The following is a 12,646-nucleotide window of genomic DNA, read 5'->3' on the forward strand; positions in this document are numbered from 1 at the left end:
AACATTCATTTAAAGGCATGGTGAATCTGATCCCCGAGTCCCAACAGTCACACCTCCTGCCATGCCTCAGTTTTGAGTTCAGGGATTAGATCCCAGTCGTACCTATTTCCCAGCTGAGAAAGGACCCGAAGTCACAATCAGAGGGTTCCCTGGTACCAGCAAGTTGAAAGCCAGGTGTTTGACAATCAGTGATTGTTGGCTGTCTTGCAGTGGCCCCACTGATATCCAAGCCCCAGTGCAGGCCTAGCCCTACCACATGTTCAATTTAACATGCTATAGAAACCAACCCCCCCAAAATTACACATTTTTTGTGTGAAAATTTTTGGCTGGTTTCCCCTTTTTTGTAGTGCCATTAATTGGCTGAACATATGGCTGGGTTACTATTTAAGACGTGAGTAACAACCTAATCATGTTTTAAGTGTAGTATCTGCCAAGGGCCTAAGGAACGTGGGGATGGAAGGGGTCTCCTGGGCTCTTGAGTATGGACCTCTATATTCACAGGCAATCACAAACCAAAGGAATCTTCCAAATCACCACTTAAAACCGCCACCCACAGCTATAAGGAGCAATGTCTGTAACATCAAGACCACCCTCCAGCTTGCCATGGGTAAAAAGCAGAGCCTTTTCCATTTATGAAATGGGAGAACTCTGACCTCGTTCTCAGGAATGTTGTGCAAATTTAAGGTACTAATGTTGGCAAGGCCTTGGCATAAAAGGTGTTTATTGAAAAGCAAAGGATTACTATTGTTGGCTTGGTTATGATCTGTGGGATTACACCAGGGTGTTTAATTCCAGCAGAGGTGGACGTGTCGGAGTGTTTAGAGGTGTGCACACAAAAGATGTGTGTGTGTGTGTGTTACTGTATTCACTTGAATATAAGATGACCCCCCCCCAATAATTAAATACTATATATGGAAAATGTATACATTTTAGGGGTGCACTAATATTTTTTGGGCTAATACTGATTATTAACCAGCAATATCAGCCGATACTGATCCAATTCCAATATGCAGCCCAGCAGCTTGGAGAGCAGTGTCCAACTGGTAAATCTGGGGGAGAAAAGGGCGTGGGGGAGGGAAGGGGAGTGGGGGTGCAGATTGAGGCCCCCACGGTGAGGGAGGGAATGGGGCTGGGGCATAGGCAGGCACTGCACAGCCGGGGTGGAGTGGGACACAGACAAAGTTGGGCAGCTCGTCCAGGAGGCATGGAGGGGGATGGTGGCTCCCGCCACTGTCACACCCTGGGCGAGGTACAGGGGGCATGTGCCTCCTGGATCTGTGCATGGGGTGAGGGCCAGAGGCTGCATCGGACTCTTCCTGATGGGGGGGCTGGGCTGGGTGGGGTGGGGCAGGTGGTGGCACTGAGAGTGGGGGGCTACAGGGGTGGCTATAGCCACCCCAAAATTTACTGTAGCTCCCAGTGCTACCACTGCCACCTGCCCCAAGCGCAGCCCTGGCCCAGCTCCCCTCCCGCCCTCCCCACTGGGAAGAGGCTGGCGCAGCCCCCAGCCCCAGCCCATAGCTGGCAGCACACCCTTGTTCTGCGCACAGATCCTGAGGGCACATGATCCCCCATGCCTCCCACAGGGGTGCACGCAGTGGTGGAAGCCCCCCCCACCCCCAATTCCCCAGACAAGCTGCCTGCAGCTCCATCCCATGCCCCACCCCACCCCAGCAGGACAGCGTCAGCCCCTGCCCCAGCCTCACTCCCTCCCTCACTGTGGGGGTCTCTGTCTGCCCCTTCGTGCCCCTTCCATCCCACAGACTTATGTGTTGGACGCTGCTCTCCAAGCTGCTGGGCTGCATTCCTGGCTGTGTGCATGCTGTGGCTGTGTACATGCATGTGGCATTTATCAGTGACATTGACCACATCAACCAAAAAAAGCCAATTGCTGATAATGTAAATTTTCCTTTTATTGGTGGCAATACAATATGGACAGATTTATATCAGTGCACCTCTAATAAATTTGTTATAATTTTCCAGGTATAGAATCTAATTATTGGAGGTTTGCTTGAATTTATTTCCCATCCCACTGTTCCACCAGGGAAAATAGATCTGGGGGGCTCAGGAAGCCCCTTTACCCCATGCCCTCCCAACTTCCTCCCCCCCCACCCTCCTTACTGTCAGACCCTGCTCTCCCTGGGCACATGGAAGTGAGGGACAAATTTGAAAACACAGACCTTGAAATGGACGTATGCTAATTACTACTGGTACCCATAGACTTAGTTTATCCAGAGTTGAAGCATGTTACCTTTTTTTGAAATTGTTGCAAGTTTTAGCACAGGTTCTCCAAAACACACTTAAGCAGCACTTTTGTATGTACTTTACATATTTTTTCTTTTTAAGAAAAATTTTTCATGTTCCAAGTCAAATCAGCCAAATCAATTCCAAATCTATGAGTCGGAATGAGGGAAAAACTTCATTGTGTATTTCAGTAAATATGATATATAGGACTGTTACACTAGCATACCTTTATTGGAGGGCCACCATGCAGTCTTTTACTTCTGATATGTGGAAGGGAAACAGTGCCATCTTTAATAGTTCAACATATATATTTCTGAGGGTTACGGCTTGTGTCTTATTATTTTCATCATGGAGTCTTGCAAGACAGTCTCTCTCTTAATTTAGTATTAATACCTAGGATATCACCTTGGTGACTAAACACTTAGGACTACTTGGTTGGGATGGATTAAACAAGGATGTTCCTGCCTCAAGCAGGGTTTGTGCTAGAAGTCCTGTTTTTCTGCAGTTAAGTGGAATGCCCTGTGATCTGTTGAGGAATTGGTATGTCTAGCATATCCATGTGCATGCAAACAGAATGAAAAAAATGTCCCAGGAGTGGGAAACACATTGCTCCTTCCCCAAACACAAGCATTCCTGTGTCAATTCTGTGCATTTATATGGTTCAGATACAGTGGGATCGGGTGAAAGCAAGCCCTCGAGAGCATCTGATATTTATTTGGCCCGCCTAGTTGGATTTCAATCACTGTGCCAATGTAATCAGTACAACAATGTTTAATTTGTATTGTAGAGACATTAGGACAAGGGGAGAGGTCCACATGGACCAACCACACTTCTGAAAACTCAGCATGTTCTTTCCTAAGTCTCCAAAGTATTGTGTGTGTCTGAATGTTCAGTAAGGCCCTTTCTGGCAAAATCCTTCACTACCTTGTTCTTCGCACAGTTTTCATGATGATTTATTTCAAGCTACAATGTCAGCAGCCAGTGTGCAAGGGGAATAGAAACCTTTCAGCAGCCAGTCCTGTGTGAGGCAAAGAAATCCACCACCTGCCTGTCCTCAGCCAGAATTAACTGCAAAAAAATGCTCTGGCATAAACCTCTGTGTGCATTGATTACTCTCTGGCCCTCCCCCCAAAATATGTATCAAATCTTTCCCTCCTACTGCATCATCACAGGGCTGTCCATTTTGCAGAAAAAGCTTTCTCTAAGAAACTTAGAGATTTTTTTAAAAATGTGTTAATATGTCTTTTGCTTTATATCTTTTGGTCTGCCAAGTCCAACAGCTGCCTGAGTATAGTGATCCCTGCTCTACAGGCTTCTGAAGGGGATAAAAATTCTAATGATACCATTTGAAAGAGTATTTAGACATTTCTAGTGTTCTACTCTCTCAATCATGCCTAATCTCGGGCTGCTAGACACTTGACCTTTATCCTGGAGGAAGGGGGCATTCCTAGCTTTCCAAAAAGCAACAATGATCATTTCCAGTGCTATCTTTTTCAGTATTTGCTTTGAGATACTGAATCATAAGCTTCCTACTATCCCCCAAACAAATGTTATTCATCTTGCACCTCTGTGACCATTATTAAGTTGGGGGAAAGTCCACGTAAAATAGGAAAAAGATAAAATTTAGTATGTGTTTGTTTTTTGGGTTTTTTTTCCCCCCTTGTGTCAGCTAAGGCTGGTCTCACAAATTCAGTTCATTGCATGATCTTCACCATTCTCTTTACCTACAGCAGTAGAAAGCTATCACAGGTAAACTTGTGCAACAGTTTCCATTTTTATCCTTCCTTTTTTAGTGTCTCATAAAATTCTGAAACTTTAATCTGGCAAATGCTAGATTTTTAAGTATTTGTTGCTTGGACAAATGGATCTTTTGTATACTCAGAGCAAATATAGACAGTACATTGAAGCACATCATTACTGGTTAAACTTGTGGATGTTTGCAATGAAGAAATAATGAAGACAAAGCACTTGTACAGAGCACTCTGGATCATTTGATAATTCAGGGCCCTTATATTTCAATATAGTTATATACTCAAATACAGTACAGTCAGACATCTAGGAAAAAAGAATTCAGAGCTAAGGACTGCAACCCTGGAAAGCATTGCCTCTGAAAAAGACTTAGTTCTGAATATGTATTCTCAATACGTTGCCATGGCAAAAAAGTTAGTTTAGTCTTTGGATGTATAACCAGCTGGGTAGTGGGATAGGAGCTGGGGTTGGGGAGGGGGGAAGGGCGGGACAAGGATTTTCCCAATGTATACATTGAGCATGTCATAGATGGTTAGACTATTCTGTGTAGTTCTGATGTGAGCATTTGAGACGGGTCAGAGAAGAGCCACTCAAATGACTTGATGGCTGGAGAAAAATGACTTGCAGCAAGAGACTTCAGGAGCTTCATATGTTTAACAAAGAGAAGATGGAGAGATGACTTGATTGCCATGCATAAATACACCCTATGGGGGCGTGGGACACGGGGTACTAACTGCTTTCTAACCTAGCAGAGGCAGGATAAGCGTGCACTAGATGCATTTATATGGTTCAGATGCGTTCCATGTTAAAAGCATCTGTCGGGTTCCTAATTTGAGAGTGATTCAGCAGTGCAACAAATTACCAAGGGAGGTGGTAGATTCTCCATCTTTTGATGTCTTCTTACCAAGAGCTGATGTTTGTCTGGGAGACATGGGTTGTTTCTACCAAACAGACATTATTGAGCTCAATACAGGGCTAGCTGACTCAAATTCTATGGCCTGTGACATATAGGAGGTCAGACTAGGTGACCCAGTGGTCCAGACTGGCCTTGGAAAGTCTGTGACTGAATAAGAGAAGGATTTTTTTTTTCCTCCTCAAATCTTTTCAGTTCACATTTTCATTTTTATGGCTGCAAAGCATTCGTGTGGTTTTGCATTCAATTTCCTGGTTGGTGTTTTTGGAGTTGGGAAAATATAAATAAGGGTTGGGGGGGGGTGGAGTTAGAGAATAGCATTTGAAAGATATGTATGATTGTGCTAAAAGGCACATCTGCATGCACAAGCACTTCTAGCTGTGGCACAGTGAGGTGCTGTAACTCTGTAGGGGTACAGGCAATGAAAGAAAAAACCTGACAAGACTTTACAGGACATGATTAAAAAACAATGTGTGAATCATTAGAGCTTGCCTTGCACTTACTAGAGTAAACAGCTTTGTACTTGTGTGAAGTCACTCTTGCTTTACGGCAGTGCAAGATTAGAAAGTGCCTTCATCCTGCTTCTGGCTAGTCCACATAAATGCAAAACAGCTACATAGATAACACTGAAACTTTCACAATAGAAAATCTGGTAATACGCATTTTCAGTTTCAAGCTAATGTAACAGCTCTTGGGCATGGTTTGTTACTATACATTCCTGAGATGATTAAAATGTATTTACAAAGAATTTGAGCCTTTTTTGTTGTTGTTAAGCAGAGCAGGGTGGTCTCATTGAAAAGACACGCAGTCAGAGTAATTCAGAAAAAAATCTGATATGTCAAGAGAAGTTGCAGGGTTTGTCTATCTGTCTTGTTTTGTTTTGACGGGTTCAGTTAGTTTTCAGGTGTGTTTAAATTTATAGTTAATTTCCTCGGAGTCAGGCACATCCATGCCATGTGAGATTTAAGATAGCAATAGAGATCAGTGTGGGGTGCTATGGGGGAGTCTTTGTCTGAATTACCTGTCCTAAAAGGCTGTGTTTGGTTCCAGTCTGTTTAGTTCTCCAGCAGGAACTAAGTTACAAAAATAAATTTTAATTTGAAGTATGTACCCTTGCTAGTATTTTTGCTGATCATATAACATCCTGGGAAATTTTAGTATTAAGAGGGTTTCAATAGCTCCCTTATCATGCAGCACAGCAGCTGTGTCCCTTCACTTTAAATTGCCAGATATACCCTGTGTAATAGTCCCAGAGAGTCCTTCACAAAAATTGCCCTGGAGGGTTCCTCTTCCTGTTCCAGCCAAAGAGTTTGAAGCAGGCAAAGAGAAGCCACACTCCAAAGGGCACATCTCCTCCAGCACATTTCTAACTTTAAAGAGGTTTTTCAAAGACGCACAAGAATTAAGTGTCCAATTCATACTGAATTTCACTAGAAGTTGGATGCCAAGTTCCCTTTATGTTCATTTGGCAATTCCAGCCTACTTAGTTGTAAGACAAAATCCCATGAGAGGAGGATCTTTGCAAAGTGAAGGGGGAAGAGGAGTAGTTAAATTCCCTGAATGATTTATCCCATATTTTTCAAGAGAGAATGTAATAAGAATACTGTGTTGCATGTCAAATTTCAGGTAGAGCAGTTGAGGTTTAGATTAGTTGGGGAAGGGGTAAAAACTGGGTTGATAACAAGAAGATAGTTTTAAGTATGGAGGGATTATGTGTCTCCATAATGAGTTTTGACAGTGGAGTACTCCTTTGTTTAGTCTGAACACAGCTTATTTTGATGTTAAGTTGGGTCTTTTGCTAGGGGGAAAGGGAGACTGAGAAAACAAATATGTTATCCTTTCAGAATTTTTTTCAAGTAATCTTCCTTCATTCAAACCATATATTGCCCTTACAGCTGTGAAGTTTGGGACAAAAGCACACTGCGATGGGGAAAAATAAAAGGCAACCTAAAACAGAAGCAAATTGGGAGACAAATACGAATTTCAGCCCAGGTTATTGAAATCCTTTGCTTTCTACCCTTCTCCATGTTTTGGACATATACCTGGACAGCAGCCCTCCTGAGCACTGGCAGACTGACAAAAACTATCCTTTTCAATTCTTTAGCTTCTCTCATGTTGGTTCTTTGCCACCACCACCAAACAGATACATTATTGCTAAATCTCTTTAGGTCAGAAGATCTGGGATTAATCTTGAAAACCTTCTGATGGCTGTGCGCACCCTTTGAAGGGGCAAAGCCAAGTAAAGTTAATTTCTTGTTCTTCCTCTAACTCCATCAGCAGCTTTTCATTCCTTACTATTTCTTCCCCCCCAGCATGCACAGGACTGCAGTAACTTCCTTTGGTTTATGATTCGTAGACTGTTTTCCTCCTTACATCCTTGAATGTTGTGGTGCTGAATTAGCCTCATCCTTCCATCCTAAGCAGCTATCATTGCTGCACAAAGCTTGACTCAGAAAATGGGAGGTTTCTCAGTGGTTTCAGTGAGGGATAGGCTATGTACTCTGAAGTGCACATGCCTTTTAAATTGTACTTTTTGTGCATGTGTGCATGTGATTTCCCATGATAATAAGAAGGAGCATTTCTTCTTGATCATGGCTTATGCTAACATTACCATAGTAAGCCTTTATCTAACCACCACCCATGCAGTAGTTATGCTGTGCATCTGTCCTGCCTATCTTTGGAGGTGCTGGAGAAGCTGCTAAGGAGTAGGAAAGAAGAGATCAGCTACTTCAGGCACAGATTTTGATTTACTAGTTACATGCTCCCTTTGCAGTTGCTGAGGTGTATGCTGTGCTCTGGTTTACATCCACTGTGATCCTGTGGAATATAAGATTGCACACAGGGTGAATCAGTGCAGGTGTAGTCCTGCCTGCAACAAATGAATGCAGTTGTTCTCCTCATCTTTACTCCTCATAACCATGTTAACTGTTTCCATCTTGGTAGCAGGACAGCTTTTGATCTTAGGAGCTTAAAAATGTCTCAGGTTGTGCACAGGCATCTGTACAGGAAATCCATCCTTTTGAAATCTTCAGGGTACTCCTGCCCGCTGTGCTTTAGAATTCAGTACGTGCACTTAAAACACACCTGCCTGTACTTGTATAACCTCTTGCTTTTCTTGCCTGTGTGCCAGTTGCACCCAACAGTATCAAAGCAGCCTATGGAAATATGAAAATGATTATTAAACTAACGCTTTGCACTTTCACTCTGGTATCTTCAAGTATTTTGCAAGCTAACAAATTTAAGCATTCCACCTCTCAGAGAAACACTCTTCCCATTTTGCAGATGGAGAAGCTAAGGCCTTGCCAAGGAAAATGATTTGTATGGTTCCCTACAGTGGATGAAGTTGATGGGAGAGCTGAGTATGGAGCCTTGGAGTCCCAGTTCCCTGTCTGGCAGCACAGTGCAGATATCTGGTTAGGTCAGATATGGAAAACAGTCTAGCCATGGAAGTCTGGACTCGGGTGAATTAGCCTATATGGCCACAGTGAGGCTTCTTCCAGTACTTGAGCTAGCTTGCGCTGTGTTGTACTGTAGTCTGTAGACAGCCCAGTCTATGTGATTTCTGTGGGATCTACTAATTTACCTCTTCCTCCCCTCTAGCCCTCCAGTTATGACATAAATCCATCTCCCTCTCTTAAGAGACTTCTTTGGATGACTTAATTGTGGGTTAGAGTAAAGAGGCAGCTGAAGTTTTATTTTTGTTTCTCTAAATTATTACCCATCTCTCTCTTGGGGTGTTTTACCACGGAGCCTTAAAAAGCACAGTTAAAAGAAAGGCAAATACAGTTCTAATGTGGCCAACGAGAGAAGGCTGAGGAGCCCTCCTGGACTGCATGCCTGATTTGTCTGGTTTTGGTTTTTGATATAGTCTTATTTTTGTTTGGTCTTGCCCAAGCTGTTGCTGCACCACATAGAGGGGGCTGCAGTCCACTGGGCCTTTCGTGTGGTTGGTGTTAGCAGGAGATGCTGTCATGCTGGGAGACGGTAACGACATACTGAGCAGCTGACTTTGCTCTCACTCAGTCTTTCCTATTTGTGGATGGATTGGATCAGGGAGAAGACAGATCAGTAAAGGCATTTGACTTCAAGCTCTGGTTTGAGGTCTTTTAAAATGATAAATTAATTAAAATAGCGGTACTACAGGGGCAGTAGAATGGACTTCCTTTGGAAATTTCCAAGTCTGTCCAAAGTCTTGCAAGTCTCATGCTTGGAGGTCAGTTACAGCCTCAGATATATTCCAGCTGTTGCAGTATAGTCAAGTTACCTCACAATACAGCATCAGAACAGGGTAGCATAGCAATGATGTGAAAGCATGTGTATCTTGTTGCATGGATGCAGGAGGAGCCTCTTGACACAAAGGTACTGTGTCTTAATTCTGATCTCTGTATTTAATGTCATAGCAAACTAATTGTAGCATCCAATGTTTCCCTGGATGTTTGTGCCCTCAGGCCTCTCTCCTGCTCTATGCTTTTCTTAAAACTAGCCTTGATCTTTGCAGCCAACAACCACAGGTGAGCACCTCCTGGAAGTACAGCACTATACAGACAGTCACCAGGCAGGGCTAAAAAGCAGTATAAACTACATTTTCTCTTTCTACTTTCAAGGTTTAAGTTACTTCTCCTGGCTTTTCCTCTGCCACTACTATGCTGCAATTGGGTTTTCTTTGGTAGAACCACCCGAGCTTGCTGGGACACTAGTATTTGATTTGTCATAGCTGCATGGGTTTGTGCATTTATACTAAACTTTAGAATTGTAAAGACTACTCCTATCCCTGGTACCCTTTATAGACCTGCTGAAGATGATAATATTTCAATTCTCCCTCTCCTTTCTTTCTTCCCCCTGCCCTTCCCTCCACCCAGCTTCTTGACCATTCTTTCTATATCCACTGAGCAGTGTGAAATTATTCCCATGCCCCTACCTCTGCACCTGAGTGCTACAAGTTGTCCCACCAACAAGCAGAGAACATTTCATTCCCTACTTACCCCTTCAGCTACTGCTCTGACTTCTGTGCCTTTGTTCTCCCCACTCTCCTTTTTCTGACACCATCCACCTTATCCCCAGTAGCCCTAGGCTTTAAGAAAAGATTGAGAAATGAGCAGAGAGAAGGGAAAGGGTTGGATTCAGTTGGGTAATAAAAGGGATCTTGCTGGAAGGAGGTAAGTCTGGATAGTACTTGTTCCGGTCACAAATCTTAACACAACTCCATATTCCCATAAAAAGCCCCTCTTACACAGCACATTCCCCTCATGTCCCTCTCCAGTCATTCCCCTCATGCCCCTGGGAATCAGCCAGGCCTCAGCTGATAGCCAGCAACTTTCCAAAAGGGAAAAGATGCCAATGACTGAGTTAAAGACTGCTGCTGTAGCTCGAGTCTCAAGATGGTTCAGGGTGCATTTTATCCTTCCCTGTTGGCCTGTTCCTTGTACAGGGTTTCAGGGCTCTAAAAAATTCAGAGAGCCTTCCCTTTGCAAAGCAACGTGTTCCCTTTTCCATTTGCCTGTAGGTGGCTCCAACAGTTCAGCTTGCATTCTGGCTCCCAGACCCAAGCCAAGCACGCCCATTGCAGGTGTACATTCTAGCGCACGCCAACCAGCTGCTGTCACTCTGGGCGCCAGTCTGTAACTCACCCAAGAATTAAATAATGCAGAAGAAACTGTCGAATAAACTTTTCAAAATAGGCTTTGTGGTTTATTTTCCTCTCTCCAGGTTTTAAGGTTTGTTTGTCTTTATTATGTCAGACTTCCAGATGTCGCTGGGCCCGGGCCATCTTTATAAATATGTTCTTATTTGTAAAGCTGCCTGAGAAGCATGCCTGTGACCACCCTTGCCTTGTCCTTTGCACCATCTTGCAAACTTATAGTTTTTATTGAAGCAGAGATCAGTGCAGGGTTCTGTTTTTCATTTATTTTAACAAGAGGCTCTGCTGCTTAAAGGGATGTTGATTGGGCTGGAAGTCCTGAAGTATAGCTCTCCAATCTGTCCCCTACCTGCCCAACAAAGAATATGGCAGCCTGACCCATTTTAAAATATACCCTGGTATAGAGAAGGCTGCTGGTCTCTGAACCCCCATCTGAAATGGGTTTGGAAGATCCACCCACAGAGAACTTGAATGTTAGTGTTTAGTCTGCCCCCAGCACCAGACTGCTGGCAACTTACTTTGGGATCTGATTTAAGAACGCAGACACCCCTGCTCTTAATAAAGGATTGATTTGGGTTCTTTGGAATCTGCTCAGTGCATCCCAAGGTTGTCTTCCAGCAGTAAGTCAGAGGTGAAGCAATGAGTGTGACAGCATGCAGCACATGTCTGGTTGCTGTCTATCACCTACTTTCAGGGGTGAGCTGTATTCATGAGGGAGAGGTAGGTGCAGAAAGGGAAAGCTATAATCTTAGTTTTAATCTGCCTTCAGGAACACAGTAGCACAGTAGTGCAAGTCAAGTTGTTAATAGAATGGGTTTAAAGTGAGGCAAAACCAGTTTATTTTCTCATTATTACTCATAAATGGATTTGTCATCTGGCTGTTGCAGCCTTTAATCTTGGTGCCTTTAATCAGCATTGTGAAAGCAATTAAAGCATGCAAATACAATGTAAAGGGTTGGCTCATGTAAATAAATGTAGCAAAATTGTCACCTTCTGCCAAAACCCTTTTCAAGCAATCAATAAATGGATCTTGCGGTAAGCAAATATGTTCCCATTCCTAATATTCAGGTCCTAGAATAACAGGAACTATTGTGAAACTCGGTACTGATTATGCCCCTTGTTATCAAGTCCCAGTGGGGAAACCAAAGACAGAATGGGCCATGGAGACTGGGTTGGAGGAGATCCCTGCAGGGTCCAGCTGAGGCACAACGACTGACAGGAAGTGTCCAGGAAATGTTTCCCTTGCACCTGCTCTGTGGATGCTGAGAGAATATTGGTTTTTAGAGCTTCGCTAGTACCTCCCACTCATGTTAAAATCCAATCTCTTTCTTTTTCAAAAGATTATATATGCCTCATTCAAAATAGGCAAAAGGAGGTTTCAGGAACCTCTGGTGACAAAAGGTCCCTTGCTGCCTGTACCCTGCTTATGTAATAACCTTACTGACCAGGAATCGGCTTCCTCTGGCCATGGGAAGCAGAGTATGATAATCCCATAGGCTCAGTAAGCCAAACGGGTAATGGTGAGACAGCAGCTACCTACAGACTTTAATGAGAGCATCACCTTTTGCTTGGGGGATTGTGTGTTTGAATTCCAGGTTCTCTGAGCCAGACCCCAGCCACACACTAGAGGAGCGAGTGGTGCATTGGTACTTCAGCCAGCTGGACAACAACAGCAGCAATGACATCAACAAGCGGGAGTTGAAGCCTTTCAAGCGTTACGTGAAAAAGAAAGCCAAGCCCAAGAAATGTGCTCGACGCTTCACTGACTACTGCGACCTCAACAAGGACAAATCTATTTCACTGCAAGAGCTGAAGGGGTGTTTGGGAGTCAGCAAGGAAGGAGGTGGGTGACTTTTTGCTTCTGAATGGAAGCAATGCTCCACAGAGCAATATAACTAGACTGAGTTAAAGCAGTACTTGCTTGTCTTCCCCGTGATTGGAGCTTTATTACTTAGTTTGCGAGAGAAAAGGTGTGCTTTACTAGCATTCAGCTTTGCAAACCTTCTTTGTTCTTGGTTTATTACTATTATTTTGTTTGTGCTGTGGTACCACCTAGGAGCCCCTAGTGTCTACTAGGACCCTATTGTGTGATAGGAGCTGCA

At 43.7% G+C, this 12,646-nt stretch overlaps 1 protein-coding gene across 7 annotated transcripts in view; it reads left to right on the forward strand.

Annotated features, from left to right (window-relative positions):
- SMOC1 (SPARC related modular calcium binding 1) overlaps positions 1 to 12,646 on the forward strand; it is a 203,517-nt gene that overhangs the window by 176,010 nt on the left and 14,861 nt on the right. For 5 of the 7 annotated variants that reach the window (XM_059722908.1, XM_059722909.1, XM_059722907.1 and 2 more), the window contains exon 11: positions 12,140 to 12,387. The exons of the other annotated variants lie outside the window; for them this stretch is intronic. In XM_059722908.1, the coding sequence (XP_059578891.1) occupies positions 12,140 to 12,387 (248 nt within the window). The remainder of the gene's footprint in view (positions 1 to 12,139; positions 12,388 to 12,646) is intronic. 7 annotated transcript variants of the gene reach the window in all.

Source organism: Alligator mississippiensis, chromosome 2 (assembly GCF_030867095.1).
Source record: "Alligator mississippiensis isolate rAllMis1 chromosome 2, rAllMis1, whole genome shotgun sequence".
Lineage (NCBI taxonomy): Eukaryota > Metazoa > Chordata > Crocodylia > Alligatoridae > Alligator > Alligator mississippiensis.